We start from the raw sequence: 19,451 nt of genomic DNA, 5'->3' as shown, positions 1-19,451 counted from the left end.
TTATTTATTTTTGTTTGTTGAAATGATTTAATGACTAAATTTTTTTCTCCTATCTTATTCTGATTTTAATTTTACAGGTTTTTTTTATATACTTATTTGAATATTTGACTCAGAAAACCCAAACTTTTTAATTAAGAGCCGTAGAATTTTTTATGTCTGTTTTTTTAAAGTTAATTTTGGACTATTACTGGTTTATTTTTTTTTATATTAATATATTTTTAGTATTTTTTATATTTAGTCTTTGGATTTTTAATAAATATCTGAATACCATAGATTTTGTTTGTTAATGTAAAACTATGAACTATTGGTCTTATGATTTACTGAAACTATTTAGTGATCTACAGAATTAATATTGAGATATTAATTTAACAAACATGTCTTCTCTAAAAGTATTGGTTTATTTTTCAGTATTACATTCTTTTATCAGTTTTTAGAGTATTTATTTAAACATTTTGTTCTCTTCAGTTAGTAATTTTTTTTTAACAATTGAGTTATTTTGCTCTTAAAAATTGAAGTACTTAATACTTTTTATATTTTTTTTTTAGTTTTTAATTATGTTCCTTTGTTTTATCTTTTGTACATCTTTTTTATTGTTTTTTTTTTTTTTTTTTTACTTTGCACTTAACTGTGTATGTTTAATTTGTTCTAACATATAGATCTTTAATTAATTTAAATAACATAACCATGATTTTTTTTTATGGTTGCTTTAGTACCATAAAAGATTATGTTTCTATCCATTGATTGATTAAGGTTTTTACCTTAGTACAAATTATTGTTTTTAAATTCTTTGTTGTGTGATATTGTACAATAATTCTTAAGCTGAAATAATTTTTAAATTGTCATAGACAGCAGGCTCTCTTCCAAAGGATCATATTCAGTATTGTTTAATTTTGATGATCTCCATGAACAGCTAGTTTACTAAAGTCACTTCTACAATTCCATTTTTCTCATTACTTTAAATGATTTCATTTAAAAAAATACTATACCCAGAGAAATTAAATAGCTAGAAATTTATATACTTCCCAGAGAAATTCCACGATTATGTGATGGAATAATCATGGTTGTAAGGACAGGCTGTTAAACGTTTTGTTCAGTTCCTATTAAATTTTACTTTTATTTTTGTTATTTAGATATTTTTATGCATGTTGCTAAAATACTTACTATCATCCAGATTGATCTTTATTGTGTGTCTATATCCCCTCAGTAATACATCTTTTTATACATTTTTGTGTAAATATTTGTGGTAATAAATTGTCTATACTCTTTCTATATCTTTAAAGAAATATATTCCCACTTTTTGTCTAAAAGTTGATAGTTACATTTTAAAAAATAATAATTAAATAAAAAAAATTAAATTCATCTAATGAAAACAAGATTGCCATGAAAGCATTTATGAAGTCTATGAAAAGACGCAGTAAAGTGAGTCATTATTAAAAATTATTTTTCTATTAGTTTTTTAAACCATAAAATTGAAAAAAATCATGGTTTTCAATAAATATTTTGATAAACAGTTTCACTATTGTTTGATTATTGTTTTTGTCTTGCTTTGTGTGTTATGCCAATTTTTTTTATTTATTTGTTTGCCTTAGTTAGTCTTTATGTATTGTTTTGTTTTGTTTGCATTATTAATTTATTTCTGTTTTGTTCTACGTTACCGTCTTCAGATGCCGAACCACATTCACTTACAGGTATCTTAGTTTTGCCCTATCAATGTTAAGTGCTTTCTTTCATATTTTTTATCATGCTTTTCCTTTTCTTGTTGCTTTTATTTTATTGTATAGTCATGACATAATTTTAAACTTAGCGCAATATATTTCTTATAGTAGCATGTTTTGTTTTTGCTTTGCTTCAGAATTTCTTTTGCTAGGAAACTAATATGATGTATTATTTTTAATTTTAGTTAATTGTTTTCTTATTCTCATTGTGTTTATATTTATTCTAGTAGCACTCTTTTATTATGAGAAAAATATAAATATATAAGTTTTAAACTAGATAATTAGAAAAAATTAATTTTATGAATTTAACTTCCGCGTTGCACTGTTCAATATTGTATTTTATTAAACAATCTTAGTGTGTTTTTGTTTCATTTTATCCAATCTCATACATCTGATGCTTGTGTGACAGCAACAAGTATTAATGTTCTGTTTGAATTATGTTTTCTGTTAGTAGAGATATCATGATATTTACTTTGATTAAAAATCAAGTTTCTGTTTTTATTCCACTATCCTGTAATTACATGTTTCATTTTTGTCATTAATTGTTTAATTTGCCTATTTTCTTCTTTCAGCACCTTCTGTATTTCTGTTTATGAGAACAGATTTTTTTCATGCATGAGAAGTAAGTTAAATCTTTTAATGCATGGACCTTTAAGATTATTAACCAAAAATTTGCCAATATTTAGCTACATGGCTATATAATTCTAGGGCAAACAAACTGCATATGTAATTTTTTTACAGATGTCATTGAGTACTTTCTCATTAATCAGTAATTAATGATAATATCATTAAACAAATTTTGTAATTTGTACCCAGCATTGTGTAACTAGCATAATAAATTTGGTTTTTGCTCCAGTTTAGGATGCTTCTCCCTAAGATGTTTCAGATATTACAGAATGGTCATTTGGTTTGCTGTCTTATCTAGAACCAAAAAACTGAACTTTTGTTTACTATGGAAACTGGCTTGTTAGGCCTGACCTAAGGTGTTGTCATAAAATCTTCACTTTTTATCATTTTTAAAAAAATTTCATTTAGTGAAATGTACAAGGAGTTTTGGAACTATCAGGTTGTTAGGAATGTACCTACTGTATTATCCAGATCCTTCTAATTTGCCTTATTTAAATGAATTTCATAGCTTTTTTTAAGTCATGATCATTATTTCTATTGTTTTCTCAATTGAGTGCTTCTAGATTAAATTTACTTGAAAATTTTAACATAAAATTTGTAATTACCTTTTAAAATTTTTTGTTGCAAGTTTCTGTAATCTCAGTCATTTAATTTAATGTTTTCACAGTAGAAAATTGCATAACGTAGAAAATATGTAGTATTACAATATAACAAATAGTTTTGTTATCCAGAAATTAAATTCTGTAATTAAAAATTAACTTTTATATTTTATGATTCAGTATAACTTATTTTTATTTATAATCTGATTAAAGGTTTTTTGTCACAGAATTATTTTTAGCAGGTGAGAAGTTGTCTCAGTTAGAAGTATTTTTGAAAGTTTATGGAATGTAGCAGATTGAATGCAGTTTTGAACAGAGTTTATTTGATGGTGAATACAAATAATTCTACTTGTAGATCTGATGTTAATTTAAATACCAAAAAGTAGAATTTGGGAAAATATTTCTCATTAAGATGTTTTTATAATTTTAATATTACTTAGTGATTTTAAATTTTGCACTGAAAAAATAAAATGTTTTATTTTAAAAATAAAATAAAATGTTTTGAAAAATTAATGTTTAAACAGATATTACAGATATTGTATTTTATTTTTTAATGATTTCAGTTAAATTCTTTTTAATCTCTTTAAAAATACTTTCATAGTTATAACATATTTTTCACTTTGGTCACTGTTGTAGTTGAATTTAATATAATTTTATAAACCTGTTTTGTTTGGCTTTGTAAAATTTCAATATCTGTTTAAATTACTTAATGTCTGCTTAAACTTTGTAATCTGTTCTTGAAGAAAAATATTTTGAGCAGAAGAGTTTTCAGGAGTGATATCGTTCTCTGGTAAATGTAATTCACATGGACTAATTTTTAGAAAATTTAAAAACTTCTGCCTGTTTATGTTTGCAGATCTGCTACTTTTGCTAAAAAAAATTAGTTAATTTTTCCCAAAAATTATTTTGTTCATTTTATCAAACCAAACCGTGGAACTATTTTTGTGTTCAGCAGCATACTTCAATTTACATGAAGATCATGTATCATGTAAATTTAAGTTTTTATTTTTAATAAATTATTAAATTATCTAAAAACAATCTCCAACCAGTCTGTTTCAAATTAAAATAAAAGTTCAAAAGTAATTTTATTCTGATGATTGTTCATTATAGAGTGATTTTTTAGTCCTGTTACCCAATTTTAAATGTAATTTAAGAAAGGGAAATTTAGGTGGAATGTATTTGTTACTTGCAAAAGAGATTTAATAAAAAGCTATTACCTATACCATTGTTAAAGAATATGCTCAAAATGCTCACCTCTTGCGGTTATACACGCATGGATTCTTTTCAGCATATTAGCAGAAACGTTTTTAAGAGTTGCATTGGAAATATTCGTGATTAAGTCTGTAATATTGACTTAAGTTCATCAATAGTGTGTGGATTATTTTTGAAGGCCTCGGACTTAATATAGCTCCACAAAAAGTAGTCAGGAGACGTGAGGTCTGGGGACCTTGGAGGCCATAAGCCCTTGCTTATTATTCGATCATCAAAGAACTCTTGCAGAAAAACCATGGTTTCTCGAGACGTGTGGCATGTAGTGCCATCTTGCTGAAACCAGCAATACCATTCTTGAGGTTCTAGGAGGGACACAAATTGGCGCACAATATTCCTGTATACCTCACTATTTACTGTCTGTTCGAAGAATGTGGGTCCGACTATACGATGACGAGATATCGCACACCATACACCAATTTTTTCAGGATGCAAAGATTTGTCTTGTAAAGCGTTAGGATTTTCAACCGCCGAAATTCAACAGTTTTGACTGTTCACATACCTTCGAGATGGATCCAAGCTTCATCACTAAAGAACACTGTGTTTAAAAATTTGATTCCATTTTTATTTATGAGAGACCTAAACCAACGGCAGTATTGCAATCGGTTGTTTAAATCTGGAGGCTGAAGCTCTTGGACTAATCGTATGCGATATGGATACAATTTCAATTTTTTAGCAGCTTTCTGAACACTCGAATTTGACAAACCAACTTGCATGGAAAGTTTTCGTAAATTTTTCCATGGAGAATTGAGCAATCTTGTTTTCACATTCTCTAAAACCTCATCTGTCAAGCGAGTTGGTCGACCACTACGTTTTCTATCGTAAACACTACCTGTCTCTCGAAATCGGTTTGCTAGCCTAGAAATTGACATTTTTTCTGGTGGAGGAACACCAAAAAATTTAATTTGAAATGATTCTTTTACACTTGCGTACGATTTTGTAGCAAAATATTGTTCAAGAATAAAACTCGTTCTATGGTAAAAGACATTCTGTTCGTAACACAACTGGAAACGGCACAAAAGTTTACACAGCTCAAGGAGAATCAACTCACACTGCCATATCTATACCGGTTGAGTAGCGCTACCAACTTCGTGTCACAAAACAAAATTTTCCTTTCTTAGAAAAAAATTACCAGACATTAACAATTGGGTAACAGGACTAAAACATCACTCTGTATTATAGGAATTAGATAAACCTGAATATTCTGCGTGCATGTGTAAAGTGTACTTATATTTATTCAGAGGTTTATTACATAATAATTTAAGAATTGTTATATTTTAGTATTGGTTTTATTTATTTATCTTAGTGTAATACCAACTTTCAGTTTTTTAATCTATTATTTGTGTGTATTAATGCATATTATGTTCATGAATTTAAAACCGATTATTGAACTTAATCTTAAACTTAATTAATTGCACTTCGTAATGTTTGTCAGATCAACGTTTTTCCATGGTTTCTCTGGATACTTCATGACAACATTAGAGTATTTCCTTTAAATTATTTCTTGAATACTACTATACCTGTTGTTTTTGACATGTTCAGTGTAATGTATAAATAATTACATGTGTATGTTGCAGTATGAAAAAGTTATTTGTATACTAATATTAAATTAGTATACATATTAAATTAGTATCCCTTTTTTGTAAATGAAAAGTATTATAGTGCTTAAAAAAATGTATGTATATAATTTATAAAAAAATTACAATTGTTTCAAAATCTAAAAATTTGTATTGAAACAATATTAATTATATGTTTGGTATTGTTTCAAAATATAAAAGATCAGTCAAAAACCTTAATAATCAAAAAAAATAATCACACACCTATTAATATTATTTACTTATGTATTCAGCGATATGTAAGAAATATAGCCTCAACTTTTAAGAAAAAGAAAACTATGTTCGGTAAATATAGTAGAATAAATCTTTATGATTCAGTGGAAAATGGATTTCTGAATATAACTCTTGTTTTATTTATTGCTTTTAATCTAGTTTGCGTACACAGTATGGTCATGATAATCCAAACACATGAAATGTTGATTGCAGTCAGATTATTATCTTTTGTTTTGGATCGTCAAACTACTTGGGTTATTAGGATATTTAAAAAATTGTACTAAAATAAAAAATCAGTGGATTATCCTTAATTTATATACTGTGCAATATTTTTTTCAATACGATGCTGTAATTATGAGGCATATTCATAATGTAAGGGCTGTTTGATCATTAAAAAAATTAACTTGCGAGAAAAGGTTTTTATTTACAGTTTTAGCTTACTACATATCTACTTCACTTTTTCACATAATCACCATTTAGTTCTTCAACTTCTTTGCATAGAAGTTTGTCACGTGAGAATTGAACCAGTTGACAATAGCAGTCTTGAGTTCCTCGTTGTTTTCAAACCATTGTCCACCAAGCTACTTTTTCAAGTGCAAGAAGGGGAAGTAGTTGCTAAGTTGAAGGTCGGGACTATATGGAGGGTGGTCAACGAAAATCTTGAATTCTTCTTGATTAAGGCATCAGTGTGAGGACATGCATGTTATGCAGGAGGATTACGCCAGACGAGAGTTTCCCTCATCATTGATTTTGTATTGCACGTCTCAGTGTAGTGAGCGTTTTGTAGTACACATCAGCTGTAATTGTTGTGTCACGTTCCATGAAGTCAACCAAAATGATGCTCTTTTCGTCCCAAAAAATGACAGCCAACATTTTTCAATTCGTGTATGGAGATTGGTTAAATTTTTTCGGTTTTGGGGAACTTGAATGGTGCCACTGCATTGACTTTTATTTTGATTCTGCGTTGGTGTAGGAAATCCATGTTTCATCACATGTAACAATGTAGGAAAACAAATCATCTCCATCTTGTAGATAGCGTTCCAAAATGCTCGTCTACTGCACATTCTTTGCTGTTTGTGTTGGTCAGTGAGCATTTTCGGTACCCATCTTGCACACAGTTTGTGATATCCGAGCTTTTCTGTGACAATTGTGTAGATAGAGGTGCATCCAACATGCAGAAATTCATCAGTGATGAACCGAATAATTGTGATGTCATTGCCAATCAATCACATCACAGTTTTTAAAAAAGTTCATTTGTTCAACAATTTTGTCAGCCTGAATACTGGGCCTGCCACTCCACTCTTCTTCATGCGCATTTGTGCGGTGATTTTTAAAGTCTTGACTCCATTGTCTAACTTTTCCTTCACTCATTACTGTAGGTTCATACACTAGGCACAGCTCCCGATGAATCTCAGCTAAAGATCATTTTGCACACAAAAATCAAATCACAGCACACACTTCACAACTGGCAGGAGAAATGATTGTTGCGGACGTTGCGATCTGCAGTCACCGCCAGGCAAACGACTACTGAATCAAAACAACAAATGCAGTGGCTTCATCAAAAGCCGACAGATGGCCTGGCATGCGTGAAACTGTTCAGACCTGCTAATATTTAAATATAAGCCGATGGCCCTTACCTTAAGAATATGGCTTGTATTATATACTTTTATTTTTTCAGGTTAATTTGTCTTGAAAAAATTTATTATCTGTTGTTTTTAATAATTTCTTAATGAAATTCTTTGTGTGTAAACACTGAATTTGTAGGAAATGTTTCAGTGATGATATTTTTAATCAGCCCATTATAAACAATTGTTTTAATATTTTTACAGTATATAAATAATTTAAATTTCATCATCCTTTCATAAAACTTTGTTAATAATTTCATCATTAGTCAGCTTTCCCATTGCCTATTTTGTCTTCATTTGCTGAAATCCTTATGGTTTATTCCATAAATTTCATCAACTGTTTTGTTCTGAAATGGATCAGTGGATTTTTATAAATTTTATTCCCAAACATGTGAACTTCTCAGCTACTGTGTTCAAATCATTAATGATATTGTCTGCATAAAATTCAATTTTATCAATCGAGTGTGCCATATGTTTTACTTTTTTAAATTTTATTTCCTGTTAATAATGTTGTATTGTAATAAAATTATTAATTATATGTACTAATACTGTATATTTTTTTAGTAAAGAGATAGAAAAAGACAAAACATAACTTTTTTTAATTTTTGTCCTTGCTTGTTTTCATATTATTGGGGATTTAAAGATTGCCGTGATGGTCATGGCAATCAGAACAGTATGGTACTGTTCTTAGTTTTATATATATATATATATATATGTACATGAATTTTTTTTTTTAAAAGCAATGAACTATTTTTAATCCCATGAAAACTAAGAAACTTGAACTTGTTAAAGAAATTTAAATCCTTTGAATATCATTCTGTGTATCCATGTTTAAAATTATTTTGATTTAACTTAAGGGTAATAATGAAAAAAAATGTTCTTAATAAACTACGTTATTTCCTTCAAAATTAAGTATAAGGTTCAGTCAAATATAAAATATGTATTCTTCCTGAAGGTCTACAGATTTTCCCAATGTGTGAGGAGCTCGTAGATCCCGTTTGTATAAAAGTTAGAGAACATGTCACAAGCCAATTTATTTATCTAATAAAATAATAAATCTTGACTGTATGGGATGCTGTAAGGTTTCCCAGTAAATTTCGTCCAGTTTATTCTGAGTGTTACAGCTGTGTGAGGTCTAGCATTGCTGTGAAGGGGAATCACATCTCTGATTGGCTGATGGTGCCTTTTGTTATTGAAGGTGATTCACTTTGTCCAAGGACTGAGAATAGTATGCAGCAATCACAGTGTGATTCTGCATCGATGAAAATGTAATCAGCAGCTCGAGAAGATTCGGCGTTGATAGAATTGGCAGTTTGTAGTAATTGAAGCACTTTCAACATAGACGTAATGTACAGAATTTGAAGAATAACTTAGCAAAGAAAACGAGGCTAAACTAAACATAGAGATCGGTAAAATAACGAACCACTGACGGGTAGAACTAGAGATAATTTCGACAGAGGAATACCACAGCGTATGAGAGTATGAATGCGATGAAAATATTTAAACATTATACAAGATAGACAATTGCAAGCTGATCCATCCAAGGCTGGAAGGATCAGCGTTGCGGAACCGCACAATGTGAAAGTCAGGACTAGAATGACAAAGCTGGCGTGGTGAGAAATAGGGGAAGCGAACAAAGCAATGGACAGAAGAGTGTGTGTGTGTGTGTGTGTGTGTGTGTGTGTGTGTGTGTGTGTGTGTGTGTTGACAACAAGAGTAGTGTCTAAGTGTTAGTATGAGAACGATTAGAGAAAACTTGTGGAATTCGGGAACGTAGACAAAACAAAAATAATTTACAAGCAAGCAGACCACTAAAGAATTACGTAAGAGTGATAAAATAATTTCTGAATACGCAAGTTGAAGAAATGACATCAGGGCAGACAAAGAGAAATAGACTTCTAGGAACTATAACAATATTGAAATTGGTTGAGAATAAAAAACACTTAAGAATAATATATACATTAAGACTAAACAGCAATGAATAATGCGTGATAGAAATAAGCTGACACCAATATGATGATGCAACAGTCAAGTCAAGCTGGAGCTTGAGAGAAATGATATCGAAAACAAACCCAAACAACCTATTTAAGAATACACGTAAATAAGCCTTACAAAAATGCAAAATAAAATTACCAAGCCTGTAAACTACAAGATTCGACCATTACCTTGAATTCATTGGAATAAAAACAATTTTACGCAACGGCGTAAACAAGGACAATGGAAGTTCTTGCTCTGACATGATTATACTGACCAGATAGACGTGTATCCCAAGGGCTGCTGGAGCATCTATTCTTCTTCACATCTTTACCATTAATATACCTTTGCTCCAGACCACTTATGTTCGTAAGGTAGCAGTACAGTCAAAAGTCCAAATTATATTTAACTGACTTGTAAAATTCGAGTACTTTTTCTTGTTAACTTAATCAATGATTATAATTGAAATTGTACTTGCATATGCGGTGATTTATGAAAGTAAGTAGTTGTAAAGAAGAGAAAAATGAAATAAGTTAATGTATCATGGTACAAATACAATATTTAATCATCTAAGTGAAATTTAAATTATAATTAATTATATTTTTCATTTATTAATTAAAGTTAGTGTGTTGATACTTGATACTTATTGATATTGTATATTATTAATTATTATTATTAATAATGTATATTGAATTAAAAATAGAGTACAGAATATTTAAAGGTTTTAAGTTTTGAAATATTTACCAAAATTGAGTGTTAATCAACTATCTAATCTAAATGCAGCTTAACAAATCTGAATCAACTTAATTAAAATGATTAATCAAAAAGATGATTTTCTACTTTATTTAACTGTAATTGGCTCTCATCTTAGTTATTTAACTTATTGGTGATAGGGTATGGTGGTGGTCACATCACCTTCTGGTGTACTGTGAATTGTGTAATTCAATTTTGCTGTACTCATAAACTTTTATTCTTACCATACAAGTAACTTTTTAAGATTAAATAAGTTTAATAAAAATATGGTATAATTATTTAATATATTTATGGAGTAATTTCATGGTTTTATTTGTTAATTGTGATGTTATATATTTTTCTTTATTTTGCTGCTGACTATAAAATTTCTATGAATTGTAGAATGAAAAATTGTGGTGTAGTGAAGTTTTTGCATACTGATTATTTTGAAGATGTGCGTATTACTTTTGAAGTGTGCGTAGGTTTGAATCCCTATAATCTCAATATATTTATACCTACCAATGACACACATGCGCGCGCGCGCACGCACACACACACACACACACACACACTTCAAAATTAAAAGGTGATTGATAATTGATTTATTTTACAGCTCAGTTTAAACTATTTTCATTTAGCATGCAGATAACGTTCTTGAAATCAAGCTGTTTTCTTGCCCTTTTTTGGTGGTGGTTTATTTCTAAAATATGCATATTCTATTTATTTACTTATAATTAATATTTATTTTATAAATTTATTCTTTTGTGTTATTTTTTTTATTTGGGAATTTATCTAATTAATTGTTTTCTATCATTTCACATTTTCATTTGTTCAGTTACTTATCTATAATATAAAATATCCATTTTAGTTTAAGTTGATATATCATATCTGCATATTATTTATTGTAATAGAAGAATTTGACTAGTAATGTTAGTGTTCTTGTTTTATGAAAAAATCTGAATAAAAATGTTATACTTTTATTTTGTTACTTAATTCTTTTGAAACTTGGAAATTAATTGTTCCAGTATTTAATTTTTTCATATTTTTTTTTATTGAAGATTTTGTTAACACTTTTGCCTTCAGCTACTTGGGGTTTAACAGTTGTTGCTGTCAATTTCTGGTTTTTTATATGTAACTATTAAGTTTGTAAAATACTACTGCAGTAGGTTTGTCCCAAATTGAACGTTGCATTAATAGTGATTTAAATATAGCTATTTTATCATCATGTAAGCTTTAAATAAAAGTAAATTTTCAGCTTAAAAAAGTATAAATAAAAATCCGTGTGAGAATCTCCTTTTAAAATTCTGTTGTGGTAAAGTGGTGAAACTTTGCTTACTAATAATTTCATCAGTAATGACCTAAACAAATGTTATAACGAATATATTTAGAAAATTACTTACTGTTACTCAGTGAAATATATTCCTTTACAACAACCCATTACTTGCTAAAATATTAGTTCTACTTGAACTTTTTTTGCATTCTTTTTTTAATATGGTCCAGCTAAACAATGTCAGGTTTAAAGAATTGAAAGTATCTTTTTGTAATTTTTTTGACATTTTCTTTAACTCTTTAAATTTCTAAGAAAAAAGATTTACAAGTAATCATTAGTTAGAATATATTTGATTTAATTTTTTTGTTATTCTTTTCCATGTTAGTTTTTCTGGAATTTATTTTATGGCCAAGTTTAAATTTGAAGTACATAGCCAATATATTTTAATTAGATTTTTAAAACTATGTATTTTATAATTATGTTTGTGTTTCATTTTTTTTGTTAGTTCTTAGTGCTTTTTTTGTAAAAAGTATGATAAACTAATAGAATAATTGTGATTGCAGATCATAGACCCCATGGTCGCCAAGAGCTTCCACTTCTGCCACGCTCTGATTCCACTGCTGAGTTTCAACCATTAGAAGATAAAGAAGTTGAATATTTCTTTGCTTCAGATGCTAGTGCTGTCATTGAACATACAAACAGAGTCATTTTTCTTGAGGTATACAGACTTATTCTTATTGTTTTTTGTTTTAATAGAAAAATATTTCCAAATTGGAATCCACTTTATACAAATTTCCAATTTTTTGGTACGTTTGTACTTCAGCGATGTCTGCTTTATGTAATATGTGGGATTGTTAAAAGTAAATAGATACATAATTAAAATTAATGTAGATTTATTTAAGTATAGTTTGTTAATCAGAACCATTTATTAAAGTTGAGAGTTTTTAAAAGTTATAATGAACTTAAAGAATTACTTAAATTTTAAGAAATATCATAGACTTATCTAATTCATTTTATCACAACATTTATGCAGACTTAAACAGCATTAATCTGAAGAAAAAATCCAGTTTAATTACCATTACATAGGTTTCTTATATATACTCAACTATTGATTCTAGTTTACCAGTGACAGAAGATAATTATACGTTGTAACTGCAGTAATGTACTTCCTTACTGCAAATGTGATTCCATTTATTGTTATGTTTTTTGAAGACTCTAAACTAGTTGTTTGATGTTCTGAGTACATTTTTTCCAATTTTTTTTTTTCTTGCCAACTTCACTTCTTGAATATGAATAATTGATCCTAAGCTAGACTGCCCTTTTTAACTCACACACTTACAGATTACTCATAAATGGTGTGGTTAACTTCAAGAATTATTTTCTATCAGTATAACATTATTTTCTTCATTTAAATAACTAATTGTATGGAAAAACATTTTTTTTTCATTTCTTATTCATAAAGTAAACATTTTAAAAGAAGTAAAAAGGCTCTCCATTTTCATGTTTGAAAGGTTACTACTTTATATTAATTAACAACCTTACACATTGTAAAGTGAGACTTAATATTTTTTTTTTTTACTTTTGCAGTTTTTTGTTTTATTGATAGGCTGCTAAAGAAAGGTTTTAATGTGAATATATGTAATCATGTAATATTTGTGCATGTATTCAAGTTCACCTAAGATTACCTGGGTTATATATGTTTTCAACTGTGGTGGTTTACATTTTATTTTAGAATAATTAACAGTCCAGATTCTTGTAGTTTCCAGTTAGTGTTAGGTTGGAAATTTCCAAAAACGAAATCCTTTTAAAACATTTTTTTACAGTGAATTTTTCTAAATAATGATAGTCGTTTCTTTATATTTAATGCACTATTTACACATTATCAACAAAAAGTAATAATGCTTTGCATATATTGTATGAATTACAGCTTCAGCATTCTCTATATTCTTGTTTATGTGAGTAGCAGTTGCAAGTCTCCATCATAACAACTTCTATAATTATTCGAGTTCAATTTATATTTTCTTTATGATTTTATTCTATATGATATGTACGACCATTCATCATTATATTTTTCTTTCATGACAACTTTTACTACATTGTCATCTGGGATTAATTTATAGAAAGTAAATATTTATCAACCTATGTTCCAGCAAGAGTTTTATTGACATCTTTGTTGGGTGAAATACAGATGTGATTTATTCTGCTAGGTCTACGTTAGCTAGTTCAACTGGATATATGCTCAGTTTGATGATCCTCACAAATCCAGCCTACATACTGTTGAACATAATGTTCTCATAATCATACTGAAAAGATGTGCTAAGGCACATCTTTTCAGTATGATTATGTACATCTTTTGTACATCCTAAGCACATCTTTTCAGTGCAAAAGATGTGCTTAGGCACATCTTTTCAGTGCAAAAGATGTGCTTAGGCACATCTTTTCAGTGTGATTACCACATCAGTATGATTACAACATCATATTCTTGTGTATTGTGGTTCAGTTAGTATACTTCACACATTTTGAGACTTATTCAAAATATGCACCTAATCATTTTCAACTCGCATGTATCATTCATGAATTGTAGTGTAGAAATCATGGCTATGAATAAACCATGTGGTACATGAGCCAAATTGACTTGTTCACAATAGATACATTGTGTTACACGCAAAACATGATGCATAGTGTCTTGTCATGAAAATTATCAAGATAGTCACCAAGAGGAAGTTGATGTCATTTGCAGATTACATAAAGTTATTTCAGAAATTTTTTATGTCGTCTGGTAAAGTTCCAATATGCCCTTTTAATAAATGCTGTTTTATGGTTCATATTCTTCTTGATTATGTGTGGTATGAAATGTGAAAATTTAAACATACAAAAAGAATAAAAAAATGAATATGATGACTTTTTCATTTTCAAAAGATGGCAGACCAATGTCTGAGTTGTTGTAGTTTACTGTCATTGTTACCTTTCCTCAGTTTACATGAGAATTCTATGAAGTTATATCTGAATTCCTTTAGTTTATGTATTTTTTTGGGCTCCTTACAATTCCCTGGTGTTGGTTTTTTTTTTACCGTTGAATGCTGCTGCATGCAAAATTTCTACTTTTATAGCATTTCTTCATGGATGCATCAGCAAAATTAGCCAATTGTTTTATGTTAACAGTATTATGAAGTGCTTTTGTTTGAGATGTGCAGAAGGTGGTAAACCTTTTTATTTATTATCTATTAAAAGAAAATTTTTTTTGTATATATTATATATGTGAATATATCATTCAAAGGATGATGATGTAGCTGCTGTAAAGGAAGGAATGCTGAGCATACATAGACTGCGTCGTTCCCTGGATGATCCTCATGCTCGTGAGATTACAACATTGAAGATGGAAATCCAGCAGATCATGAAAGGTTTATTGGAATTATTTTCTATTTCATTTATATTTAAGAAGTATTAATATATATTTTGTTTTTTTTTTACAAATTAATTCCTATTCAAGATGATAAATGGTGTCTTCAAGAGTTAAGAATCTATTTTTATAAATTTTAATTCTGTTGTTGCCTCATTAGTGTGATTGACAATAATTCACCATGCTGGGCTACATCAGTTGGCTCCTGGTCAGCTCAATAAATTTATTTTCTATGAAAGTATTGCTAAAGGCATTTGATGATCAGTTAAATTTTTTTTCTCTTTTGTGCATGTAAACACATACATATAACATGAAAACATTTACTTTACATACAAAGTTGTTTCAATTTTATGAATTTAATGCTTTCATTTAAACTTTTTTATTAAAAAAAAAAATAAAAAAAAAAATAAAAAATATATGCTAGCAATAAAGTTTGTGGTCTAATATCTCCAAAGATGATCCACAAAAGTATCTGTTAGGTGTACACAATATCCGAATGAAAGTTGTTACAGGACTATATGACAAAAATTGTTTTTATAGGAATGGATACAAAAATATTTAGCATATATAATACAGTTATTTGTTTTAATGATAGGACAGTAGCAAAATCATATGTACTGCAAAGACTGGGAATTACATCCAGATTGTTCACTTTAGCAGGATTGACTGATATTGATAAAGATAGATTTTTAATGGCACAAAAGGCAATGGAAACTCCAAATAAGGTAAAAATAGTTGTGAAATGAAATTTGAAGGGTACAATGCCCTTCAATGCTTTCAGAGAGTGTTAACTTTTGAAAGCGTTAACTCTTTTTCAAAGAGTGATAAATAGTATTAGCTTTAAATTCAGTTTCTCAAAAGTAGTGTTTTTTTTTTCAGAACTTGCATCTTAAATATTATTCTAGCTAGAGATTTATCAAGTAATTACTATTATTTTAAATATGAATTTTTAAAAAAAGAATTTAATAAAAGTTTAAAAAAATCAAGAAAAGTCCACGCCCCAAAACTCAAAGATAATATTTAAAAATTAAGAAAATCAGAAAAAATATAGCAAAATTTTTTAAAAAATCTAAAATTATTAGATATTTCTAAAGAAATAATTTTTGGCAGGCAGTTTTTCAGAAAGCTAGTGTATGAATCTAAATTTCCAGAAGAATAGAAAAGAAAATGCAGTGGATAGACTGAAGAAAGAAGAGAAATATTAAGGGAAAGAACAAAAGAATTTTGGAAAAGAAAGAAGTCAGGACTATTTTGTGATGCTTAGAAGGTGTGATTGCAAAAAAATTAAAAAAAAGACTTTACACTTCTAATTTTGGTGTATAGTTTTAATTTTAGTAACAATAATTATTCTCAATATAAAAACAGTGCAGTAAAAATATTGGGCTGCCCATTTAAGTAGCAATTAGAAAATTTTATTGGAAGTTTGTTATTTCACATTTTAAAACCATAAAATAACAAAACATTCCTGCTGTACTTAAGATAATTTTTTATTTTTTATTGTTCAATATAAAAGGTATAAATTTCTTTGTTACTCACTTTTCTTATTTTTTAAAGTTTTTTCTGTTTTTATTTTTATTGATTTTTTTACTTAATTGCACTTGTAACATTTTTTATAAAATTTTCTTGCCTGCTTTGCCACATTTTCATTAATTCATTTTTTCTAAAAACTACTATTTTTATTTTTTCTCTTTAGTTATATTTTTTATGTTTTTCTAACACCTGACTTGTCCTTAATTCTATAATATTCAGTTTGTTTATTCTTTCATTTCTTTTCTTTTTTGTTTTGTTGTAATATATCATAATTAATGTAAATCTACTTTCATTAACAGGTAATTACAGTTCTTTTATGCAAAAAGAAATATTTGAACAACCTGAGTCTGTGGTCAACACCATGAGAGGACGTGTTAATTTTGAAAATCAATCTGTTATTTTGGGTGGAATTAAGGTGAATATTACAAATTATAATTGCTGATATATCTTTATTAGTTATTAGTTTCAATAATCAGGTTAGTTTGATGATTTCCATGATAATCAACTTTTGTTTTACAGAAGTTTAATAAAGTAGAAGTGGTGAATGTTGCTGTTACTTCAAAAACATTGATGTAAAATGGGGTTGTATCTATGCTGTTATTTTAATGTTTATTCTTTTTGACTATACTGCTTGTATATATTATAATACAATAAAATTTTTATTGTTTTTTTGTCTATTTGATATAATTTTTTTATATTTATTCAGTTGAGTACTGAAGAATATTGTTATGTCTTCATTTAAACAAACACATGCATTTCAAATTATAAAACAATATTTATTTTTCTAAATATAATGAAAATTACAAAAGGAACTGTTTACGCCAATGCGTAAAGTAGGTTTTAATCCAATAATGTTTTTGCTATTATTTTTGTCTGCTGTGGTCGCGATGTTTCATAAAAGCAATTTCTATTTAACCAAACTAGTCTTAACTGTTTTTGTTATCTCTAATTTTAATGTTGTCAAAGTTCCTAGAAGTCTAATTTTCTTTGTCTGCGATCACGTCATTTCTTCAACTTGTTCGTATTCAAAAATTATTTTATCAGTCTTACGTAATTCTTTAATGGTCTGCTTGCTTGTAAATTATTTTTGTTTTGTCTTCGTTCCCAAATTCCACATGTTTTCTCTAATCGTTCTCATACTAACACTAGCACACTACTCTTGTTTTTTATACACACTCTCTCCTGTCCACTGCCTAGTTTGTTTCCCCCTTTTCTCATCACGCAACTTTTTCTTCAGTCCAGAAAAGATTTTCATGGTGTTTGGACCTGGGACTCAGTCAACTCTCTCTCTCTCTAGTCAGTTCAGATCTGACTTTCACTAGTTGTGGATCGTTCTCGTCTCTCTCTCTCTCTCTCTCTCTCTCTCTCTCTCTCTCTCTCTCTCTCTCTCTCTCTCTCTCTCACTCTCTCTCTTGTACAGTGTAGTCCAGGAAAGACTTTCATGGTGTGTGGACCTGTGACTCGGTCATGTCTCTCTCTCTCTCTCTCATATAGCTTGGCTATTCTCGTCGCCTTTGTGCACTCATAACTGTGGTAACACTCCGTCGCCATATCGTCTTGTACTCTGTTGAAAGTGGTTCAGTTACTACAAACCAGCCAAATTTATCGAATCAGGATCTTCCAAACTGGTTATTACAATTTTATGACGCTCCGTTTTGTTCAACTTCTACCAACAAAGTGTTACCTCTGTATTTTCTGATACTATACTGTAGATTACACCAAGGATAAACTGCATGTATATGTGTACTTTAATTTCACGTGTTCATTTTTTACAAATATTAATGTGTGATTAGGATCATGGAATAACTATTATTAATAATCTTCTGGTTGTTCATTAAAAGTCTTTGTTTAAAAGTCAGTTAATCTTATACTTTTTAAAGATATTGATGAAGTTTTTCTTGCATTTTTTTAAAGCTCTTCAGTGCAAGAACAAGTTAGGAATAGATGAAATAAGTGGATATTTGTTTTCTTGCTTACCTAACCATTAAAGTGTCTGTCTACATATATGATTTGTATCTTTGTAATGATGATAACAATAATTAATAGTAATAATAATTAAAAATTTATTGATTGTTTTGACCTAATGATGTAATTTAAAGTTATGCAAAATAGCTGAAAATTACGTACTGGTGTTAAATTGAACTCTTGTTTTCACGTTAACATTGTGCATATGAAAATAAAAATAAAGACTGTCTGATTTATTACTGTTCTTCAATATGTTAATATATACATAGTTTACATTAACGCACAATATTAAAACGGTGCAGTGGTTGTCACATTTTTGTGTGTTGTTCATGAATTTCTGCGATGACGTTCAGTCTCATTGCATTTAGTAATTAAGAGATCCCACTATTAAAAGTTGAAAATTCAGAATTATGTTTCTTGCTTTTAGAAGCTCTGTATGCGATTTAGTTGTGTCACCGATAATTGTGTTGTGAATTTTTACTATAGAGATAACATATTTTTCAAAACCTATTATGTTGTTTGTTTAAATTTAAATACATTTTTTTGTTTAGCTTATGCCTAGTTTATAAGAGTAACACGTGCAGAATAATATTAACTGTTTGAATTTTGGATGTAATTGATTATATTGTAATTAACTTTCTTTTTATATGGAATATTATCGTGGCCTTTTTTCTAACAAACTAGAAATGCAAGTTTTAATTATTTAATGATGAATATGATAATGTTCATAAATCACAAAAGGCCAGTGCCAATGTTAAGAATTATTGTAGTTTATTTTTCTAAGTTTATGACATTTGTTCATTGCTAATTTTTTATTATTACAGAATATGTCAGTAATGCAACAGTTTTCCAGTTACTCTATGTTTATTGATGTTGTGTTTATAAGTATATGATTGTAAAAAAGGTGTTTTATGTT

At 28.5% G+C, this 19,451-nt stretch overlaps 1 protein-coding gene across 6 annotated transcripts in view; it reads left to right on the top strand.

Moving 5' to 3' along the window:
- The window catches only part of LOC142321720 (glutamine--fructose-6-phosphate aminotransferase [isomerizing] 2-like), a 138,878-nt gene that overhangs the window by 95,159 nt on the left and 24,268 nt on the right, over positions 1-19,451 (top strand). For 3 of the 6 annotated variants that reach the window (XM_075360024.1, XM_075360025.1, XM_075360023.1), the window contains 4 exons: positions 1,665-1,688; positions 12,204-12,358; positions 14,918-15,041; positions 16,870-16,985. In XM_075360024.1, coding sequence (XP_075216139.1) covers positions 1,665-1,688; positions 12,204-12,358; positions 14,918-15,041; positions 16,870-16,985 — 419 coding nt within the window. The remainder of the gene's footprint in view (positions 1-1,664; positions 1,689-12,203; positions 12,359-14,917; positions 15,042-16,869; positions 16,986-19,451) is intronic. The other 3 variants (XM_075360028.1, XM_075360026.1, XM_075360027.1) reach the window with 1 other exon arrangement.

The sequence above is a fragment of the Lycorma delicatula genome, chromosome 3 (assembly GCF_047948215.1).
Source record: "Lycorma delicatula isolate Av1 chromosome 3, ASM4794821v1, whole genome shotgun sequence".
Taxonomy (NCBI): domain Eukaryota; kingdom Metazoa; phylum Arthropoda; class Insecta; order Hemiptera; family Fulgoridae; genus Lycorma; species Lycorma delicatula.
The sequence above is the reverse complement of the archived record's forward strand: the minus strand, read 5'-3'. Positions and strand labels throughout refer to the sequence as shown.